We start from the raw sequence: 24,569 nt of genomic DNA on the forward strand, positions 1-24,569 counted from the left end.
TCTACATGTAAAGGCGCTTTTGTAAACCACAAATCAATACCTTAAGATAAGGCAACGGGCGATTGCAGCTATTTCGTATACAACACTTCCTCAGACGGCAAGAGAACTTCCAAATGTCCGCGTCAGCTGTGAGTCTATTTACCGAAAAACTTTGTCCCTTCCTCCCGAGGATGTGATCGTGATTGGCAGTGTGTGACTCCAAATATTGCTTTATGGATGTGACAGTGAAATGGCATGATGCCTGGCTGACTCCGCCATTAGTGCGCAGCTGAAAGATGGAACCACCACCTCGTGTCCCAAACAACTGCTGGAAGATGAAGATCCGGTTCCTTTTTTTCTTTGGGGTGACCCAAATTATCCCCTGACGCCATAGCTCACGAAATAATACCCCAATGGCGGAGTCAACCCACAACAAGAATACTTTGGCTATTCTCTGTCTAGATCAGTGGTTCTTAACCTGAGTTAGATCGAACCCTAGGGGTTCGGTGAGTCGGCCTTAGGGGTTTGGCGGAGGTTGAGACACACCCAACTCTACGTGTAAATAAAAACTTCTCCCTATCGGCGTATTATGGACACCCCCAGAACGATGTTCCCTTTAATTTTTGCCATCTGATTTGCAGGTGTGTAATTTGTTGTGGTTTATGCACAATTCATTTAGTGCAACTTTGTATTATATTTGAAAAAAAAAAATTGTATTTTTTTTACCAGAGAAGGGTTCGGTGAATTTGCATATGAGACTGGCGGGGTTCCGTACCTCCAACAAGGTTAAGAAGCACTGGTCTAGATTAATTGTTGTAAAATGTTCTTTATCACATTGTTTACGTGTCAAATGTACTTGTATAGTGTTTTTCTACCCTTTTAAGGAACTCAAAGCATTTTGACACTATTTCCACATTCACCCATTCACACACCCATTCACACACTGATGGCGGGAGCTGCCATGATTTCCACATTCACCCATTCACACACTGATGTCGGGAGCTGCCATGCAAGGCGGTAACCAGGACCCATCAGGAGCAAGGGTGAAGTATCTTGCTGAAGGACACAGCAGACGTGACTAGGATGGTAGAAGGTGGGGATTGAACCAGTAACCTTCAGATTGCTGGCACGACCACTCTCCCAACTTAGCCACACCGTCCCCGTATTTATGATGTCTCAGGTGGGATTCACTACAATAGACACTGGATCCTAGTTACTGTAGTTGAAATACCACAACACTGGATATTGTTCAAAGGTCATACGTTTTGATTTAAAAACTTGCAAACAAAACACAACAAACAAATGTAAAATGCACAGCAAACTATTAACAATATAGCTCTTTTAAATAACTTCAGAGTGAAGTAAAGTCATCTACTGGAGAGCAGATGGACGCTTTTTGTTTTTTATTTTTAACCGCGCATGCGTACTATGTCGCGTTGCGCCGGCGGACGGAAGGGGGCAGGGGTCTTAAACGGTGGCATTGTTGTGTGTGGACACGGGTAAGGTAAAGTATGATTTACCCTGGATAACCTTAGTGTAAACGGGGCCTAAGGCCCCTTCTACGCTAAGGTTATCCACGGTAAATCCCACCTAACCTTATCTTTGTCCACACACACAATGGTCGTTTAAGACCCCCTCCTCCCCTCCGTCAGCCAGCGCAACGCGAATTAATACAGCACAGAGGTTGGATCTTGGGCGCAATTGGATGTTCCAGCAGGACAATGACCCCAAACTAGGGCTGGGTGATATTGGCTTTTATTAATATCGCAATATTTTTATGCCACATTGCGATATACGATATTTTGCCTTGGCCTTGAATGCCATCCATCCATTTTCTACCGCTTATTCCCTTTTGGGGTCGCGGGGGGTGCTGGCGCCTGTCTCAGCTACAATCGGGCGGAAGGCGGGGTACACCCTGGACAAGTCGCCCCCTCATCCTTGAATGAACGCATATAATCACAGCAGTATGATGATTCTATGTGTCTACATTAAAACATTCTTCTTCATACTGCATTAATATATGCTACTTTTAAACGTTCATGCAGAGAGGGAAATTGCAACTATGTCAATTGACCAAAAGTGTATTTTTTAAATACTCTTCATTCTCTCGCAGGTGACTTTTTAAATGAAAGAACAAATTAATAGTGGTGCTACCTTTTTGTAGTAACACTTCTGCTGCACACTTTGCATATTGTTGTTGACTGCCGAATATCTTCCCACTTGAAGCCAAACCACGGCCAGATGATGGACCCCCAACTCTTTATTTTAGGCATTTATTGTTCTTCCTCCATTTGTGATCAGTTTCACACCATCTCTCTCTTGTATTATCACACGTTCCGCTCCGCTCGACATGCCTCAGCAGACATTAGCCATGCTGCTACCTCTCTGGTCGGCAAGAGCGTATGACGCTAGACTAGCGAGGGTATGTGACTTATGTAAGAAGGTGGGCTTGTTTTCCGTCTCTGTGAGAATGAGAGACGAGGAGGAGTGAGAAACGCCTGTTGTGTAATGCACGCAGCTAAAAGCAACTCGACCTACCTCTGCTAATGTTAGCCATGCTAACGTTAGCTCTCGGCAAGAGCGAGTGACGCTACATGCCCGACAGTATGTGACGTATGTAAGAAGGCGGGTTTGTTTTATGTCTGTGAGAAGGTGACACAAGAAGGAGTGGGAAACGCCAGTAATGTAATGCACGCAGCTAAAAGCAAGTGCGGGAGAACATATAATCGAATATTACGATATAGTAATTTTCTATATCGCACAGAGACAAACCTGCGATATATCGCCCAGCCCTACCACAAACACATGTCAAAAGTGGTAAAGAAATGGCTAAATCAGGCTAGAAATAAGGTTTTAGAATGGCCTTCCCAAAGTCATGACTTAGACGTGTGGACAATGGTGAAGAAACAAGTCCATGTCAGATAACCAACACATTTAGCTGAACTGCACTGAGGAGTAGTAATAAATTCAACCAAAAGCTTGCCAGAAGTTTGTGGATGGCTACCAAAAGCGTCTTATTGCAGTGAAACTTGCCAAAGGACATGTAAGCAAATATTAACATTGCTGTATGTATACTTTTGACCCAGCAGATTTGCTCACATTTTCAGCAGACCCATAATAAATTCATAAAAGAACCAAACTTTATGAATGTTTTTTGTGACCAACAAGTATGTGCTCCAATCACTTTATCACAAAAGAACAAAAGTTTTAGAATATTTTTGGAAACTCGAGACAGCCCATCCATCCATCCATCCATCATCTTCCGCTTATCCGAGGTCGGGTCACGGGGGCAGCAGCCTAAGCAGGGAAGCCCAGACTTCCCTATCTCCAGCCACTTCGTCCAGCTCTTCCCGGGGGATCCCGAGGCGTTCCCAGGCCAGCCGGGAGACATAGTCTTTCCAACGTGTCCTGGGTCTTCCCCGTGGCCTCCTACCAGCTGGACGTGCCCTAAACACATCCCTAGGGAGGCGTTCGGGTGGCATCCTGACCAGATGCCCGAACCACCTCATCTGGCTCCTCTCGATGTGGAGGAGCAGCGGCTTTACGTTGAGCTCCTCCCGGATGGCAGAGCTTCTCACCCTATCTCTAAGGGAGAGCCCCGCCACCCGGCGGGGGAAACTCATTTCGGCCGCTTGTACCCGTGATCTTATCCTTTCGGTCATGACCCAAAGCTCATGACCATAGGTGAGGATGGGAACGTAGATCGACCGGTAAATTGAGAGCTTTGCCTTCCGGCTCAGCTCCTTCTTCACCACAACGGATCGATACAACGTCCGCATTACTGAAGACGCCGCACCGATCCGCCTGTCGATCTCACGATCCACTCTTCCCCCACTCGTGAACAAGACTCCTAGGTACTTGAACTCCTCCACTTGGGGCAGGGTCTCCTCCCCAACCCGGAGATGGCACTCCACCCTTTTCCGGGCGAGAACCATGGACACGGACTTGGAGGTGCTGATTCTCATTCCGGTCGCTTCACACTCGGCTGCGAACCGATCCAGTGAGAGCTGAAGATCCCGGCCAGATGAAGCCATCAGGACTACATCATCTGCAAAAAGCAGAGACCTAATCCCGTGGCCACCAAACCGGAACCCCTCAACGCCTTGACTGCGCCTAGAAATTCTGTCCATAAAAGTTATGAACAGAATCGGTGACAAAGGACAGCCTTGGCGGAGTCCAACCTTCACTGGAAACGTGTCCGACTTACTGCCAGCAATGCGGACCAAGCTCTGACACTGATCATACAGGGAGCGGACTGCCACAATAAGACATTCCGATACCCCATACTCTCTGAGCACTCCCCACAGGACTTCCCGAGGGACACGGTCGAATGCCTTCTCCAAGTCCACAAAGCACATGTAGACTGGTTGGGCAAACTCCCATGCACCCTCAAGAACCCTGCCGAGAGTATAGAGCTGGTCCACAGTTCCACGACCAGGACGAAAACCACACTGTTCCTCCTGAATCCGAGGTTCGACTATCCGGCGAAGCCTCCTCTCCAGTACACCTGAATAAACCTTACCGGGAAGGCTGAGGAGTGTGATCCCACGATAGTTGGAACACACCCTCCGGTCCCCCTTCTTAAAGAGAGGGACCACCACCCCGGTCTGCCAATCCAGAGGTACCGCCCCCGATGTCCACGCGATGCTGCAGAGTCTTGTCAACCAAGACAGCCCCACAGCATCCAGAGCCTTAAGGAACTCCGGGCGGATCTCATCCACCCCCGGGGCCTTGTCGCCGAGGAGCTTTTTAACTACCTCAGCGACCTCAGCCCCAGAAATAGGAGAGTCCACTACAGATTCCCCAGGCACCGCTTCCTCAAAGAAAGACGTGTTGGTGGGATTGAGGAGGTCTTCGAAGTATTCCCTCCACCGATCCACAACATCCGCAGTCGAAGTCAGCAGAACACCATCCGCACCATACACGGTGTTGATAGTGCACTGCTTCCCCTTCCTGAGGCGCCGTATGGTGGTCCAGAATCGCTTCGAAGCCGTCCGGAAGTCGTTTTCCATGGCTTCCCCGAACTCTTCCCATGTCCGAGTTTTTGCCTCCGCGACCGCTAAAGCTGCACACCGCTTGGCCCGTCGGTACCCGTCCACTGCCTCCGGAGTCCTATGAGCCAAAAGAACCCGATAGGACTCCTTCTTCAGCTTGACGGCATCCCTCACTGCTGGTGTCCACCAACGGGTTCTGGGATTACCGCCACGACAGGCATCGACAACCTTGCGGCCACAGCTCCAATCAGCCGCCTCGACAATAGAGGTTCGGAACATGGTCCACTCGGACTCAATGTCCCGCACCTCCCTCGTGACATGTTCAAAGTTCTCCCGGAGGTGTGAATTGAAACTCTCTCTGACAGGAGACTCTGCCAGACGTTCCCAGCAGACCCTCACAATGCGCTTGGGCCTGCCAGGTCTGTCCGGCATCCTCCCCCACCATCGCAGCCAACTCACCACCAGGTGGTGATCGGTAGAAAGCTCCGCCCCTCTCTTCACCCGAGTGTCCAAAACATAAGGCCGCAAATCCGATGACACAACTACAAAGTCGATCATGGAACTGCGGCCTAGGGTGTCCTGGTGCCAAGTGCACATATGGACACCCTTATGTTTGAACATGGTGTTTGTTATCGACAAACTGTGACGAGCACAAAAGTCCAATAACAAAACACCACTCGGGTTTAGATCCGGGCGGCCATTCTTCCCAATCACGCCTCTCCAGGTTTCACTGTCGTTGCCAACATGAGCGTTGAAGTCTCCCAGTAGGACAAGGGAATCACCCGGAGGAGCACTTTCCAGTACTCCCTCGAGTGTACCCAAAAAGGGTGGGTATTCTGAACTGCTGTTTGGTGCGTAAGCACAAACAACAGTCAGGACCCGTCCCCCCACCCGAAGGCGAAGGGAAGCTACCCTCTCGTCCACTGGGTTGAACTCAAACGTACAGGCTTTGAGCCGGGGGGCAACCAGAATTGCCACCCCAGCCCGTCGCCTCTCACTGCCGGCAACGCCAGAGTGGAAGAGGGTCCAGTCCCTCTCGAGAGAACTGGTTCCAGAGCCCTTGCTGTGCGTCGAGGTGAGTCCGACTATATCCAGCCGGAACTTCTCTACCTCGCGCACTAGCTCAGGCTCCTTCCCGCCCAGTGAGGTGACGTTCCACGTCCCGAGAGCTAGCTTCTGTAGCCGAGGATCGGACCGCCAAGTGCCCTGCCTTCGGCTGCCGCCCAGCTCACAATGTACCCGACCTCTATGGCCCCTCCTATGAGTGGTGAGCCCATTGGAGGGATGACCCACGTTGCCTCTTCGGGCTGTGCCCGGCCGGGCCCCATGGGAACAGGCCCGACCACCAGGCGCTCGCCATCGTGCCCCAACTCCGGGCCTGGCTCCAGAGCGGGGCCCCGGTGACCCACGTCCGGGCAAGGGAAATCTGGGTTCATTTCGTTGTAATTCCATAGAAGTCTTTGAGCTGCTCTTTGTCTGATCACTCACCTAGGACCTGTTTGTCTTGGGAGACCCTACCAGGGGGCATGAAAACCCCCAGACAACATAGCTCCTAGGATCATTGGGACACGCAAACTCCTCTACCACGGTAAGGTAGCAGCTCAGAGAGGAGCTCGAGACAGCCATGATATTATATTCTTTGCAAATGTACGTAAACTTTTGACCACGACTGTACATCAACAATATGATTCGTCTAAATGTCTGGACAGGACAGATCAAAAAAAAAAACAATAATTAAAACATTAACAATAAATAGATTTTCGTTTTTTGTTTTTTTTAAATCAATTCAGAATCCTTACAAATAAGAATCGTGATTAATTCGAAATTAGATTTTGATCGACACCCCTTATAATTACATCTATGCTATGCACGTTTTCTAAAGCATTTTGACCACAACCCAAAAGGAGGTGCCATAAATGCCAATGCCTTTCTGTTTTTGGAGGGAACACGTTGCAAACACTATGACGTAAACAAAGAAAAAATCCTAACATACTTCATATTTTGAAACCAAAGAAACCCTCCCCAAAACAGAAAGTAACGGTCGCCTTGATGTTGCTACATGGCTCCACGCGATAAGGACGTTCTCACAATTCACCGGCGTCAAGAAACCAAGATTTCCTGTTTATTGTGTGGTAAACAAATGGAAAGATAAGTTATGTCACGGCCGTGCCGGGGGGCGACGCTCTTATCGGCGTTATTGTATGAAAAGAATATAACCAATGGGCGAGGATTGGACTGAGACGAATACTTTTTTTTTTTTTTTTTTTTTTACTGTGGTAACTGTCATGGAGGGCCACTTTAAACATGATTAAAGATACACGCAGAAAGAATGGAGCATGGAGATATATACAAAAGGAGGAAGTCCATCTCACACGTTGCATCTTTGCGGAACCACAGTGTATAATATTATTTTATTACTTATTGTCTACCATATATTTATCTGTTCATGTATATACAACATAATAATACGTATGAATAAAGCAAAACATGTTTTAGATCAAAAATCACTTCATATTCTCTTCTGCTCACTAGTGTTACCATATCTGAGTTATTGTGTAGAAATATGTGGAAACAACTAAAATGTGTGCTTCCTTCACTAACTGTGTTACAAAATATCAATTAGAATAATACATAATGTTGGATAGAGAGAACATACAAACTGTTTACTTTTTAAATCACAATTATTGAAATTCAACGATTTGGTGCATTTGCAAACAACTACAATTATGTACAAAGCAAACCATAACCTGCTACCCAAGAATGTGCAACAATTATTTTCAACAAAGGAGGAAGAATATAACCTTAGGGGAAAATCTAATTTATTACGTGTATGCTTGTACAACACTTAAAACCTTTAGTATATTAGTATGTAGAATTACATTTGTCAGACCGCGGTGAGAGATGTCTTGTCTTGGGTTTTTCTGTGTTGTGAATTGCATATTTTAGTTTGAAAAGTAACTCGCCTCTCGTTTCAGGTCACTTGCCCTTCCTTTTGTGTCATCAGTCTGACGTCATTTGTTTCCACCTGTTCCCCATTACCCTCATGTGTCTTATAAGCCCACGCCTACCTTTATTCTGTGCCAGATTGTCTCATTTGTTCGTGCCTCTCTAGCCTTGCCTCGTCTCTTGTTTGAGTATCGTGATCCTGAATTCCCTTGTTGGTATTTTGAGTTTTCCTTTTCTCCTCCTCAGCAGAGTGAATTTTGGTTATTTAGTTTTGCAGCCGAAGTAGTGAGCTTTCAGTTTTGTCTTTCAGTTGTTCCTTTTCCTCAATTTTTTGAGTGACAATTTTTGTTAAAGATTTTTCTAGATAGAGACAGTGAAGACGTTTTGTAGCCATTGTTCATCCCTCCTTTTGGATTGCTTTTTGTTAATGATAAATTTCATAGATTATAGAATAGAGTTTTATCGTCATTATTGCAGTGAACAGGTTCAAAGAACAACGAAATTGATTATATCCTGTGCCAAGTATAGTTCGCTATTGTTTTTGTGTTTCCTCCTTTTGGAGTGATTTTCGGTTGTTCCTTTTTTGTGGAACCCTTTTTTTTCGCAGACTCGTCAGTTGATTGCATATGTTGATTTGACTCTGGAGGTGAAAATAAAACTTTCAAAATAAAAGCCTACCAGATTGCTCCCTACTCTGCATCTGAGTCCTATTTTTGACCAAGCCTGACAAAATTATGGAATGGATTAACCAAAGAAATCCAACAAAGCACCAATATGATCCAAACTACAAGTGTTTACAAAGTACACAGAACGAGAATTATGATGAACATCTTGAACCCTTTTTTTTCATTTTTTTTTTTTTTTTACCGAGACAAAGATTATTTAGGTATTTAATATTTGTACTTATATTACTACTTATATTTGCTTACTATGGTATACTATGTATTCATTATTTATTTGTTCACTGTTCTGTTACAGAGACCAAGGAAATTGGATAAAATTGCTATTGTATGAAAAAGAGTAGGATTAAATAAGCTCTGCTTCTTCCTACTCCTTTTCGGACGTGCTGTAATGAAACGACTGGAATTGTGTGATGCATGACATTGTATCGTATGCATGTTCCAAATAAATTGAAACTGAACTGAACTGAACATTACAATGTTTATTTTATGTAGAATATATTCTGTGCATATGTATTGACTATGTCAGGTATTACTCATGTACTTATTGTTTTTTTTCTTCTTTAATTATTAATGGTGGTATTGTAGCAGTTGCTGTAAGGACATAATTCACCACAACTGTTTACTGTATTTTTCAGATTATAAGTCGCTCCGGAGTATACGTCGCACCGGCCGAAAATGCATAATAAAGAAGGACAAAAACATATATATGTCGCACTGTATTAAAAGTCGCATTTTTGGGGGACATATATTTGATAAAATCCAACACCAAGAATAAACATTTGAAAGGCAATTTAAAATAAATAAAGAATAGTGAACAACAGGCTGAATAAGTGTACGTTATATGAGGCATAAATAACCAACTGAGAAGGTGCCTGGTATGTTAACGTAACATATTATGGTAAGAGTCATTCAAATAACTATAACAAATAGAACATGCTATACCTTTACCAAACAATCTGTCACTCCTAATCGATAAATTCCATGAAATCTTCTTCCTCAATGTCACTTCTAAACAACTCTGCCAACTCCAAAGGTATGCGCCGCTTCCTCTTGTCTTTTTCTGCTGCATATTTCACTACGTCCAGCTTGTAATCTGCAGTACATGATTTCCTTTTTGGTCCAATTTTTTTTCAGCCCTTCTCAGTTTTTATAAGTTACCGCCAACGATGAAATTATCAATGTTTAATAGCTATGGCAGTAGCATATAGCAGTTAATATTCCATGACCCACAATGCACTTCTGCCATGGCCCTCCCCCGCCAAATTCTTATTGGTTGACGTGTATGTGACGATTCCTGACATTTTCTTTGTCTCTTCCGCGAATGAGATAAATAATATTATTTGATATTTTACGGTAATGTGTTAATAATTTCACACATAAGTCGCTCCGGAGTATATGTCACACCCCCGGCCAAACTATGAAAAAAACTGCGACTTATAGTCCGAAAAATAAGATACTTGACTTTGTCAAAATTATTCACTGTCATTGTTCTATTGTGCACAAAACAATGTTGTTCTTGGTTAGCATTCATATATGCAGTTAAGAGTGAGTAATCGAGCGGCCCCTTCAAGTGACCGTCAGGAGATCTACCCAAAGGTTTGGGTTTGTTGTGACCGCCATTTTGAATCGCTTTATGTTAGGAGTCATTCGTTCACGTCTTAGATCGAATTAAACGGTGCACATTAGGGAGGCACCGATTAATCGGTAACCGAATGTATTCGGCCGAATATGGCAAAAAAAGCCACATTCGGTCTTCGGTGGAATGAGTTAAAAACAAGGCCGAATAGTGGCGTGTGACGCAAGTTTTTGACGCGGTGACGCAATTAACCAACGTGCAGTGACGTGGTGACGTTGGGATACGTCGTGTACCTGTATGAGTGTATGAGGTTACAAGCACACACTTATTGAGATTTACTGGGGCCTCTGTTTACATTATTAGCCTGTTGTGTAGGCCACCTGTATAAGTGTATGAGGTTACAAGCACACACTTATTGAGATTTACTGGGGCCTCTGTTTACATTATTAAATGATAAATAATAAATGGGTTGTACTTGTATAGCGCTTTTCTACCTTCAAGGTACTCAAAGCGCTTTGACACTACTTCCACATTTACCCATTCACACACACATTCACACACTGATGGAGGGAGCTGCCATGCAAGGCGCCAACCAGCAACCATCAGGAGCAAGGGTGAAGTGTCTTGCTCAGGACACAACGGACGTGACGAGGTTGGTTCTAGGTGGGATTTGAACCAGGGACCCTCGGGTTGCGCACGGCCACTCTTCCACTGCGCCACGCCGTCCCTATTATTAGCCTGTTGTGTAGGCTACCTGTATAAGTGTAAGAGGTTACAAGCACACACTTAATTGAGATTTACTGAAGCCTTCGGTTTACATTATTAGCATATCGACTGTGGCTAAACAGACTTTTGCCAAAAGGACAATAACTCATTTGTTGTGGGTTTATCCACTTTAAAGCACTTTATTTTTTTTTGGAATGCATGTTTTGTTTGAAGGCCTAATATAAATGAAAAACTGTGCTTTTTTTGAAAAGCAAAGACTACTGGAATATTAAAAAAATGTCAATATTCAATAAAAAATTACTTTATTTGAAAAACATGTCTAAATATTTATTCTAGGCTATTTATGCAATATTTAAAAAATTGTGAAAAACTGCATTCATTATTCGGTATTCGGCCTTCGGCCTTCGGCCAAACGTTTAAATTTTATTTGGCTTCGGCTTCGGCCACAAATTTTCATTTCGGTGCATCCCTAGTGCACATATTTGTGTGTCAAAGATAAGATACTTCAACTTGTCTTGCTTTCGCGTTACAAGCGCAACAGTATTCTGATTGTTTTGCATTTGTTTAATACTCATTTATTTTTACTATTTCACATTATTTATCCCTTTTTTCCACCTTATGAGTAAATCAAAGCAAAAGACATGGTTCAAATCCCGGCCAGTGTTGCATCAGGAGAGGCATCCATCTTAAAAACAACCATCTCGTTATGGTCGGCGCTGACAGGGGGGGAAAAAATCAAAAGGCCCGTAGCTCATTATTTTATTGGCCCCTGGCATGTTTCCATATTGAAATTAATGAGTTATTAATGAGATATAACCTCATGAGAACCAGAGTCTTCTGCGGTGGACTTTTGTTTTATGGTCTATTTCTTTTGCCAGTTACAACTTTTGGAATAAAATATCCTTTCTATGTTAAACATAAAAGACCACTGCAGATGAATTTGCTTTGTCAACTACAACACAAAGCTGTCAACATCAATGTTTTGTTAACAAAGCTTCAAAGTTCCTGACCTAAAAATTATATTAACAGGTAAATTCCCCCCCAAATAGACACAGTCGTGATTTAATGCTGGATTTCTAACATGTTTCAGCACATTTGTAGCTCCAAAATGACGTCACCTACAGAAGACTGGAGGCAATTTCGTATCGCGTAGTTTATGTTTTGGTTGCATCTTCGTACCAAATCATGTCATTTTCACGCATAATTTGAAGGAATTAGCAAACAACCCTTAAGGGGAGAAAGCCCCAAAATTCTCTACATTTCGTGTTGTACAAGTTTTCGCCACTGTAGCAGGTCTCTGACCACGCCCCCTGCCACAGCCACTTTTTGCCATGGTGGTGTCACCACGATGTTGCGGTTCCAACCTGACTACATTATGGCGCTAAATACGGAAGTGTAGGCCCGTTTCACTCTGGCAGCAGAGGACACAAGCGCTGACAAAAATACATATATATATATATATATATATATATATATATATTTTTTGCATCCTCTTCTACTGATGTTTTATTGTTGGAATTGGATCTAGAGTTGAATTGTCCTGTGCTTTAAAAAATGCTGAAAGAATATATATATATATATATATATATATATATATATATATATATATATATACACAATACAGGCCAAAAGTTTGGACACAACTTCTCATTCAACGTGTTTTCTTTATTTCATGACTATTTACATTGTAAATTGTCACTGAAGGCATCAAAATAATGAATGAACACATGTGGAGTTATGTACTTCACAAAAAAATGTCAAATAACTTAAAACATGTTTTATATTCGAATTTTTTCCAAAATAGCCACCCTTTGCTCTAAATACTTTTTCGCACACTTTTAGCATTCTCTCGATGAGCTTCAAGAGGTAGTCACCTGAAATGGTATTCACTGATTTCCGGGTCTCCCAATGTCTAGCAGTTGGTACAAAATGTGGCTGCTAGACAAGAACAAGAAAGTTTGATCATATTACGCCTATACTGGCTCACCTGCACTGGCTTCCTGTGCACTTAAGATGCGACTTTAAGGTTTTACTACTTAAGTATAAAATACTAAACGGTCTAGCTCCATCTTATTTTGCTGATTGTATTGTACCCAAGGTCCCGGCAAGAAATCTGCGTTCAAAGAACTCCGGCTTATTAGTGATTCACAAAGCCCAAAAAAAGTCTGCAAGCTATAGAGCAGGGGTCTCAGAAATGCGGCCAGCGGGCCAATTGCGGCCCGCAAGACGTTATTCTGCAGCCGCCACCTTAATATGAAAGTTTAATGTTAGTGCGGCCCGCAAGTTTTATATGAATGGTGCTTGACAGCGTTGTGTGCGGAGCTGAAGGAATCTACCAATCACCGTGTGGTATAAGGCTCTCGAGGGTGGAACATTGGCGTCACTTGCGTGATGCAAGCAGAGAAACGTTTCGACGCTTTTCCCCTAAACCCGCACGCGCTCTTCCTCTCTTGCTCGCCCTCTTTCGCTCGAGCTCTCTCTGTCACTGTGTGTGTGTCTCTCACTCCCTCCCCCGGCGCCGCTGTAACAGTCCAGGCCGGGGAGACAAGCGGTCCGGTAGCTTCCGAAGCATTGCGCCGAAGGACCGAGCGACAATACTCTGGGGCACTGGACCCCAGCGCTGATAGTCCGACAAAGAGTCGCTGGGCGTATCGGACGTGTAACACATTAGTCGTGATATTAGCCTGTTCGGGGCTAATTGTGCTACCGTAACTATAAACTCCATAGCATGCTCATAACCACATTCTAGCTGCCGACATGGCGACATACAACCGTCACTGGGGCTACCACGCATATTCGTCACTACTGTTCCATGCTGGGTAGTGTAGTTCTTATATTTCCTAGCTCATAACATCACAGTAAGTATGTGTATACATTGTTGCTGACTGGAGAAATCAAATGATTATTGTTGTTACCTATGACTGATTTATTTACTTAATTCTCATTTTGTTCATTTATATTTTGATTTTATTTTGTGTTGAAAATAAAAAAGACATTTAAAAATATTTTTTTTTAAGAAATCTTTTCTTGGAGCACAGCCTCACCCAGACTCTGCATCTAGAGACCCCTGCTATAGAGCGTTTTGTATTGGGGCTCCAGTACTATGGAATGCCCTCCGGGTAAGTTAGAGATGCTACCTCAGTAGAAGCATTTAAGTCCTATCTTAAAACTAATTTGTATACACTAGCCTTTAAATACTGCGATGAGGTGGCGACTTGTCCAGGGTGTACCCCACCTCCCGCCCGATTGTAGCTTAGACAGGCGCCAGCGCCTCCCGCGACCCCAAAGGGAGTAAGCGGTAGAAAATGGATGGATAGCCTTTAAATAGACAGCCCTTTTAGACCACTTGATCTGCCGTCTCTTTTCTTCTCTGCCCCCATCTCCTGCTTTGAGAATTTTATTAGGTGACCACAGATGAAGCGCTAGCTGTTCAAGTCGGGACCCGGGGTGGACCACTCGTCTGTGCATCAGTTGATGACGTCTCTGCGCTGCTGACTAGTCTCCACTCAAGATGATATTCTGCTGGCTCCACTATGGACTGGACTCTCACACTATTAACTCGATCCACTCTACGTCCATTGTAGGGACGTCCATGTGGGGGATCCCCACATCTGTGGTCTCCTCCAATGTTTCTCATTGTATCCCATTGGGTTGAGTTTTTTCTTGCCCTGATGTGAGATCTGAGCCGAGGATGTGGTTGTGGCTTGTGCAGCCCTTTGAGACATTTGTGATTAAAGGCTATATGGATAAACTTTGATTGATTGACTTATTGACTTCACATGTGCACTTGAAGCTCATCGAGAAAATGCCGAGAATTTGCAAAGCAGCAATCACAGCAAAAGGTGGCTATTTTCAACAAACTAGAATAAAACATGTTTTCAATTATTTCAACTTATTTTGTTAAGTACATAACTCCACATGTGTTCATTCATAGTTTTGATGCCTTCAATGACAATCTAAAATGTAAAAAGTCATGAAAATAAAGAAAACAGGAGGATACAACAGCCACATGTGTTCATTCATAGTATTGATGCCTTTAGTGACAATCTACAAAGTAAAAAGTCATGAAAATAAAGAAAACAGGAGGATACAACAGTTAACCGCTATTTCAAAACCTTTTGTCATTTTTTATTGGTTATAAACCGATGAAATACGTCCCTGGACACAGGAGAACTTTCATGTTTTTAAGAGCAGGCTTAAGACTGATTTGGCTTTTACCTGATTTTAATTATTTTATTGAAGCCATCTGTATTTTACTTTATATCCTATTAGGTACGCAATATTTTATTTAGTTTTATGTATTTATTTATTTACAGTATATATATATATATTTTTTTTGTATTCATTTTATTTTTTTTCTATTAATCTTTATATGTCTTACTTGTATTTAATTCTTTATTTCTACACATAGTTCTTACTATTTTACAAGTTTTATTATTTCTATTTTCCAACATTCCTCAAATGAGCCATCTGCCTCAGGGGTTATCGGCTGTGCTTGTGTCAGCGTCCTGGTGGCCATGTTCTGATGACCTCCTAGTGCAGATGGCTTTTGTGATAGTGTTTACTTACATGTATCCTCTGTACTCAGCCATGCATTCACTGGTCCATACAATTACATGTGTGTGTATGATGTGTGTGTGTGCATGTGTTTGTGTTTGGTATCTGTGCCCGTGTGTACATATGTGATAATGGGGGATATGGGTCACCGGGGTATTGTTTTATACTTTGTAAAACCTTCGGTGTTGCATTTCTTTTATGTATGAAAAGCGCTTTAAAAATACATTTTGATTGATTGATTGATAATGACCAATGTATGACCCTTGGTATTGGATTGATAAAAAATTTGTAGTATCATTGCATAATGTATCAAAAAAAGAAGACCAGATGATTAATACGTTTTAACAAAAGTAATAACAGTAAATGAACAAGTAGATTAATAATCCAACACATCTACATTTCTGCCAATGGGTGCATGGTGTGTGTGTATTAGTGTTTTCCCGTTACCAATATTGTGGTACCAGTATCAAATGTATTTCGGTACTTTTCTAAATAAAGGGGACCACAAACAATGTCATTATTGGCTTTATTTGAACAAAAACATCTTTAACTTAGGGTACATTAAACATATGTTTTTTTATTGCAATTTTGTCCTTAAATAAAATAGTGAACATACAAGACAACTTGTCTTTTATTAGTAAGTAAACAAACAAAGGCTCCTAATTTAGCTGCTGACATATGTAGTAACATATTGTGTCATTTATCATTCTATTATTTTGTCAAAATGATAAAGGACAAGTGGTAGAAAATTAATTATTAATCTAATTTTTCATTTACTGTAAATATCTAGTTATTTTCTGTTTCAACATGTTCTATCTACACTTCTGTTAAAATTGAATAATCACTTATTCTTCTGTTGTTTGATACTTTACATTAGTTTGGGATGATACCCCAAATTTGGGTATCAATCCGATACAGGATCATACATTGGTCATATTCAAAGTCCTTATGTGTCCAGAGACATATTTTCTGAGTTCATAAACATAATATAAATTTTAAAAAAACGAAAGAAGATTTTGTGATGTTAAAAAATATCGATGAATCATAGTAGTATTGCCCAGATAAGCTATTGTATGTGGTATCATTACAGAGGATGTTAGGTGTAGATCCTGCTTTTGTTTATTTTGTAGCATACCGGAAGAATTGGTGCTGCAGGGAATTCTGGGAGCTTGTGTTTATGTTGTGCTGCGGTGCAAATATTTTTCCAAAATGTGTTTGTCGTTGTTTAGTGTGGTTTCACTATATGGCACATATTTATGACAGTGTTGGCATTGTTCATACTGCCACCCTTTGTGTGACATGTATAGAATGAAATGTCATTAAACACAGGTACAATAAGATTAAAAGCAACTCCAGTATCAGTGTGACAGTCTATAAAAATGCAAAACATAGGAAGGAAAGAAAATAAAAAATAGTACAAAAAGAGGTAACGTGCACAGTCCAGTCCTGAGAACGAATGTTCTGAATGTGTTGTTTAAATATTATACTATATACATATGTACAGAAGCATTCAGACTGTGGGTGGAAAGTAAAAATTACACACAGAGGTGCTAAACTATAAAATCAGTGCCTATGAGAGTTCATCGTGATTATGGCTTTAGGAAAAAAACTGTTCTTGAGTCTGTTGGTCATAGACCTGATGACCTTGTAGCGCCTTCCAGAGGGCAGTAGGTCAAACGGGTCAAAGTATGGCTGTTGACTAAGTATGCCCTTCATTCGCTTGTGTGCAGTGTGTTCATAGTCGAGATGATTGTGTCATTAGCTCGTTATCGGGCACAATGAAATCTTGGTTAGGCTCTGTTAATTATATACTATGTGATTTGTGACTTTTATATCATGTATAACGGACCAACCTTGCCACAAAATTAACAACAACAAGATAAATTTATCAAAAATGATTTAGAAGATTGAGAGTTGCCATCAATGCCACGTGGCTGCTCGGCTTTTATGATCCAACATATGCAACTTTGGTAACACTTTAGTATAGCGAACACATATTCACCATTAATTAGTTGCTTATTAACATGCAAATTAGTAACATATTGGCTACTAATTAGTCATTATTAAGTACTTATTAGGGACCGAATGTCCCTTTGGGTCAGAGGACCCTATTGTATTTCTAAGGTTTTATTATTATTATTCCGCCGCCTCTTTGAGCTGTAATTTGACCCCCTTAACTTGCTTCAAAACTCACCAAATATTTCACACACATCAGGACTAGCGAAAATTGCCATCTAATAAAAAAACTAAACCCCAAAACTCAAAATTGCGCTGTAGCGCCCCTTAGGAAAAAAACACAGACAAAACTGCTTGTAACTTCCGTTAGGAATGTCGTAGAGACATGGAACAAAAACCTCTAAGTAGGTCTGACTTAGACCGACATTTCAAATTACATCCTTCAGCAAAAATCAACAGGAAGTTGGCAAACACCCCTTCAAAACAAAAGTTTCCTAAAAAATTTCATTTTTGCCTCTTTGAGCTGTAATTTGACCCCCTTAAAATGCTTCAAAACTCACTAAACTGGACACACACATCAGGACTGGCGAAAATTGCGATCTAATAAAAAAACCAAACCCCAAAACTTAAAATTGCGCTCTAGCGTCCCCTAGGAATAAAACGCAGACAGAACTGCTCCTAGGAAGAAAACACAGACAAAACTGATTGTAACTTCCGGTACGAATGTCGTAGAGACATGTAACAAAAACCTCTATGTAGGTCTCTTAGACCTACATTCCATTAATTGACATCCTTCACCAAAAATCAACAGGAAGTTGGCAATTACACTTTCAAAACAAAAGTTTTGAAAAACCCGTCAGCTTTTTTCAAACATTATCTCCTCTGAGCGCGTTTGTTGTGTCGGCTTCAAACTCGCACAGGAAAGAGATTGGACCCTTCTGATTAAAAGTAGCGCAAAGAGTTTTTCTAACTGCTCCGGTTTTGATTTTACGGGCCTCCAAAGAACTGCTGTGCTGATGCTGCTGCGCTGCTGCCGTCTCAGGATGGCCGCATAAAGCAGAAAGCACCAGCGTGACCACACAATGCAGAGAAGGTAGGTACTTTGCGGGTAAAGATATGTTGACCAGGTAAAAGAAGGAGGCACCAGTTTGACTCCAGGATACAGAGAAGGTAGGTAATGTGCAGGTAAAGATATGTTGTCTGGGTGATGGCAGGAAGCACCAGCATGTATGGGTGACAGAAAAAGCACCAGTGTGACCCCAGGATGCAGGGAAGGTAGGTAATGTGAATGTAAAGATATGTTGAATGGGTAAAGGCGAGAAACACCAGCAAAAGGCGGTCCCGTCTTTCGCCGCTTGCAGCTTTAATTAATGTTTTATTCTGAATGGCCTTTTTATACCAACCAGTAAGTCATTAACTAAGAGTCTAGTAACCCTAAGCCTAAACCTATGTTCCCCTAGTGTACAAATATCTCTAAATTAAGCGTTCATTACTTTAATAAGCAACTAATTAATGGTGAATATGTTCCACATACTAAAGTGTTACTGCACCAACATATGCAACGTTGCTAAAAAACAAACCATGAACATGAATTTACTGCCCTTTGTCGTAACAAAACACAACCCTGACACTTATTTCAAAGAGTTTCCAACAATATCAGCACAAGCCTCCGTGCTCCCTCTTCTGCCGCCCCTCCCTCACATTTATACCACCCCCCCAACTCCCAGCCCATATGCACGCTCGCAAGGCGGGGAGGTGGCTTGACCTGGAGGGCACTCTATAAGATACATAAGCCACATGACCAGGCAGGACTTTGTTAGTTAGCACTCTCAGCTACACTCAACTTGCATGCTCATTTTTGGACACACACACACTGTGGGAGAGCTCAGACACACACACATACAAAAAAAAAAAGCCAGCCTTTGGAGTGGCGCTGTCACACAAATACAACAACACACTCGGAGAGCAAAGCAAACACTCTCCTTCTTTCTTGCTCTCTCACCCTCTCTCTCTCTCCTCCCTCCCATCCCCACACACAAACACACACACATATCCACACACACACACACCACTACAGTATATCAGCCAGCGACTAGCGGAGAGCCAGAGGGGAGTGCAGAAATGAATGTGAAGATCCTGACGCTGGTGATTGTGCTCCTGGTGTCTCTGCTGTGTTCTGCCAGTGCTGGTGAGTACGAGCCGAGGAGAAGCGGCGGCACTCGTGCGCCTTCCTCTCCTTTTTTTCCACGCTTCTTCGCGCCGGGACCAATGTTGATGTTGCGTGCGTGTGCGGCTGGCGAGTTCACCCAGCATGCGCGGGAATACAGGAGCACCTGGTACTGCACTGCAGTGCTCCAACAACTTGAAATATCCATCATCTCGCCAACTGGCGCCTGCACCACGATCATGGCGTACGCCACTTGGATCGTGCAGGAGGATACATTTGTGCATTTTGTGTAAAGTGCATCGTCAATGGCTTCTTTTTTGGGGGGGGAAGCGGGGGGGCCGAGCCTGCAGATGTGATGCAGGTAACACAGTGGTGTGAACAAAAAACAACACTTAGGCCTTGTGTAAATGTCCGAGCCATTCTTTGGGATTATCACCTAAGTCTCAGTTGCCGGTAGGGAGCACACACACACACACACACACACACACACACACACGCACACACACACGCACACACACACTGCAACATTCTATAGGATATGTGATGGGAGTCCACATGTCAGCAGGATTCATAGCCGTGTATCCGAGGCACACATGCGCTATTTTGGTCCACAAAATGGGAAGCAATTACCCAGCATCACGGCCAGTGTCGTTTTTTGCACCGCTGCGTGTGGGGGCGACGACGACGACGCTAGGGGGGGCTTTATCCCTCTCAGTGTTTGTTCCGGCTTATGTACCTCTATATCCCCCCCCCAGCCCCCCCATAGTATCCATGGAAGGAGAGAGAGGCGAGGCGGTGCTGATGGGTGTGGGGATGGGATGCTCGCTGGAGGCATTAGCAGCATGCGCCGTGGCGGGAAGGTGTCGGAAGAGGCTCTGCATGTAGGCAGTGGGTGTGAAGCCGTTTCATCCCCCCACTCGCCGGGGCATCTGTCTCGGACTCGGGCGTCTGGGGAATGAGGTGGCCGAGGAGACCGCGGTGGGGATGCTTTTGGTTTATTTTGAACATGGACGGGCAAAATGACATCCGAGTAGCTATGTAGTGCGCAGATCGATACAAAAATATCGATCTTTCGGTTCTAAAATCAAAATATCAATAGTTGTTTGAGATAATGTGTATCATTAACACTAATACAATGTAATAAAAAAAAAGTAACTCAACTTGTGAATGAGTCAATTGTTTGGTTTTGTCACATGAACATGTTCATGTCACTGCACTTTTTATTCTAATAGTTTTTATTTTATTGCTTTTAATATGTTACTATTTCCTTCTGTTGTAGTTTTCCAAAAACATTTTTCGTGAACTTTGCATGTTTTATCCTCTGTTTTTCTGGTGTGGCTTTATTGTTATTCACGCCACTACACCCTCAATGTACTTCAGAGCAGGGGTGTCCAAACTTTCTGACTTGGGGGCCTAAATGGGCCAAAAGCCAACTGCATGTAAAGTAATAATATATATATATACAGGCCAAAAGTTTGGACACGCCTTCACATTCAATGCGTTTTCTTTATTTTCATGACTATTTACATAGTGAAGGCATCAAAACTATGAACGAACACATATGGAGTTATATACTTAACAAAAAAAGGTAAAATAACTGAAAACATGTTTTGTATTCTAGTTTCTTCAAAATAGCCACCCTTTGCTCTGATTACTTTTCCCCACACTTTTGGCATTCTCTCGATGAGTTTCAAGAGTTTTCACTTGATAGGTGTGCTTGAAGTTGATTGAGAGAATGCCAAGAGTGTGCAAAGCAGTAATCAGAGCAAAGAGTGGCTATTTTGAAGAAACTAGAATATAAAACATGTTTTCAGTTATTTCACCTTTTTTTGTTAAGTACATAACTCCACGTGTTCATTCATAGTTTTGATGCCTTCAGTGACAATCTACAATGTAAATAGTCATGAAAATAAACAAAACACATTGAATGAGGTCTGTCCAAACGTTTGGCCTGTATTCTACATACACACATACGTAGATATATAAATATATACATAGACAGCCTATACATATATAAATGGTCATATCATAATAATATAATGTAAACATAATTAATGATGAATAAAATTGGATATTAAGAGTATGTGAAAGTTCGACTCCAACCTTGTTTACTTCTGTGACAACCTTCTAAAAGTTTTGTAATCTATCAGAAATATCAAGCAGATAAAATGTGGCAAACAAGGATAAGTGTGGAGTGTGTTTTGCATTTTCCCATGCACAGTAATGGATTTAAATGGGTATAAGTTAGATTATTTAACGGTACGTGCACAAAGTTCAGTGAGAATGTTGTGATATGTATGATCATGTGTGTTGTATTGGTTGGATTTTTTTGTTATGTTTTTTTTTTTTTGTGCACCTTGACTAGGGAAGGTTGTTTGCAATGGGTCATATAAGACCCGAACAGAGCATAGCTAAATTTCTCACGTTGTCCACTAGTTGGTGACACAATAACAGCATCAAAATTAATGCAATCTTCCTGTGGGTAAAATTCCTTCACGTCTCGCGGGCCAGATTGAAGTCTTGGGCAGGCTGCATTTGGCCCACAGGCAGTTTTTTGGACACCCCTGCTTTAAAGTCTAAAATAAATACAGTATGCAAAAATATATTATAATAATATTATATGATAACATACTTTTGATTGTAACATGCATCTTAGTTGTGGTTTTAATGACCAAACTTGGAGGTGTTGAGAGGGACAAGCGGTAGAAAATGGATGGATGGATACAGCCATGTAAAATCTCTAATGCTAATCACTAACACGTATATGGCGTATCCATAGATCTAGATAGCACAATTTGAAAATTGGAGCGTTTATTTTGAGCACTTTTTCTCAACCATGCTTTCTTTGTTGGCATGGACAACATGACGTGAATCCGCTATGACTATGCTTGTTTGCCCGCCGCGTGCTTATGCCATGCAGAGTCTGCAACTGGAAAGATATTAAAATGTCTAAATATTTATTTTACATGATTCACCACCCAGTGGCAATTGAATTTGGTCACTACCTACGAAAGTACAGAATAAGGTACCCATTCCTAGTCACGAATCAGCTCCAAGTCCGAGATGTGTGTATTAATAGCTGTGGCTGTTGGCCACAAAATGGGAGTAGCTGCATTTGAATAATCATGAGTAGTCAGTATCCAGCGACTTCATCTACCTATCTACGTATGTACTTGGTTTATATTCATTTAATTAAAGTTGGTGTAAAAAATGCAAGACATCGTAAATATTAGGGGTCCTGCGATCTGATATTGGATTCAATGGATCAGCAAAAAAAAAAAAGTATCGGCTGGCATCTGCAATCTCCAATACAGCATAAGCTCCAATACAAGCAGCATGTTTACATGTGCAAAGCTCGACAGCCAGTCATTTACAATATGTAAACATGCTGAGCTATCGGCTACTAGGAGCAAGCAGCTACAAAACAGCTAAGCACACATTAGCACATAAGCTAGGCATTCTTAATAAAGGTCCTTAATTGAATGATATCGCAGTCTAAAATACGATATTTGTTAATATAAAGAAGTCTCCAAGCAGAAGCTTATTAGAAAGTCTAAAATACGATATTTGTCAATATAAATTGGTCTCCAAGACAGATGCTTATTAGAAAGTAACACGTGTGTTCGTATCATTCAACTTACTGCGTCTTGAGCTTGATTTAATGAACCATTGTAACCACTGGGTGTCACTAAAACCCAATTAACACTCCACTTCAAAAACTCCACAAAAGGACAAAAGTATGTATTAGGATTTGTGCTGGTATAGTATCTAATTTATACCGGTATCAGCCAATACACAATTCTCCGTATCGGAAGTGAAAACGTTGTATCGGGACACCCCTAGTATATATATATACATATATATATATATATATATATATATATATATATATATATATATATATATATAAATATATATATATATATATATATATATATATACATATATTATGCAAAACCAACCTTTCTTACCTTTTGGTATTTGTTTTTGTGTATTTGGGATCTGCGGAAGTCCTGAACATTAAAAAATCAAACCAGGAGGCAATGCGGAGATATTTATAAAACAATATTGCCTTCCTTCAAAGGCTCTTATTTTAGCTCCTCCAAACGAGCCATTTGGAATTTGCCCCATTTTTGACGTTTTTTTCCATAACGTCAGGAAATGTCCATATATGGTAGAGATTCACCCGAAGCACTTTGATATTGTAGTCCGACGTTGTAACCAATAAATTCCTTCTTTTTCTCTATCCTCCTGTTGTGGGGCAGACTGGCTCCTACATGCACATGCAACCTCCACTAATACAAATTAGCGTAAACCTCTAACTTATATCTGTCAATAGACTCCATATGAGGCGCTAAAAACCACAACATGGCTGACTGGGAGAAGACAGCTCATAAAATGGCATTTTAAGAAGAGAAGGTCAGAAAGCAGCTTAAAAATGGTCTGTAAAACATAATCGATGCAAAATTTTGACCACAGAACCACCCATACACGTTATATAGACCTCAAAGAAGTGTTTTAAATGTAGAAAAAAAATCCAAAATATTACCCCTTTCTGTCAATTTTCTTTTCCAAGGCCTACGTACTAAAAAAAAAAATCAAAGAATATGGGTGCCAAATTTCTATTTCTATTTTTGTATACAGGCTAAATCAAATCCAACATTGATACTAGTGTTGTCCCAATACCAATATTTTGGTACCAGTACCAAAATTATTTCGATATTTTTTTTAATAATTATTGGCTTTATTTTAAAAAAAAATCTTAGAGTACATGAAACATATTATTCTTATTGCAAGTTTGTCCTTAAATAAAATAGTGAACATACGAGACAACTTGTCTTTTAGTAGTAAGTAAACAAACAAAGGCTCCTAAATAAGTCTGCTGACATATGCAGTAACATATTGTGTCATTTTCAATTCTGTTATTTTGTCAAAACTATTAAGGACGAGTGGTAGAAAATGAATTATTAATCGAATTGATTATT

General features: G+C 41.6%; 1 protein-coding gene and 1 long non-coding RNA gene across 3 annotated transcripts in view; one reads left to right on the top strand and one right to left on the bottom strand.

The window, feature by feature from the left end:
- Positions 1–24,569, bottom strand: part of LOC133546139 (uncharacterized) — an 88,707-nt gene that overhangs the window by 36,962 nt on the left and 27,176 nt on the right. The gene's annotated exons all lie outside the window — the stretch shown is intronic.
- apln (apelin) overlaps positions 19,267–24,569 on the top strand; it is a 75,934-nt gene continuing 70,631 nt past the window's right edge. Inside the window, exon 1 of the mRNA XM_061891987.1 lies at positions 19,267–19,605. Within this exon, the coding sequence (XP_061747971.1) occupies positions 19,539–19,605 (67 nt within the window). The 5' untranslated portion in view covers positions 19,267–19,538. The remainder of the gene's footprint in view (positions 19,606–24,569) is intronic.

Source organism: Nerophis ophidion, linkage group LG29, assembly GCF_033978795.1.
Source record: "Nerophis ophidion isolate RoL-2023_Sa linkage group LG29, RoL_Noph_v1.0, whole genome shotgun sequence".
NCBI classification, from domain to species: Eukaryota; Metazoa; Chordata; class Actinopteri; order Syngnathiformes; family Syngnathidae; genus Nerophis; species Nerophis ophidion.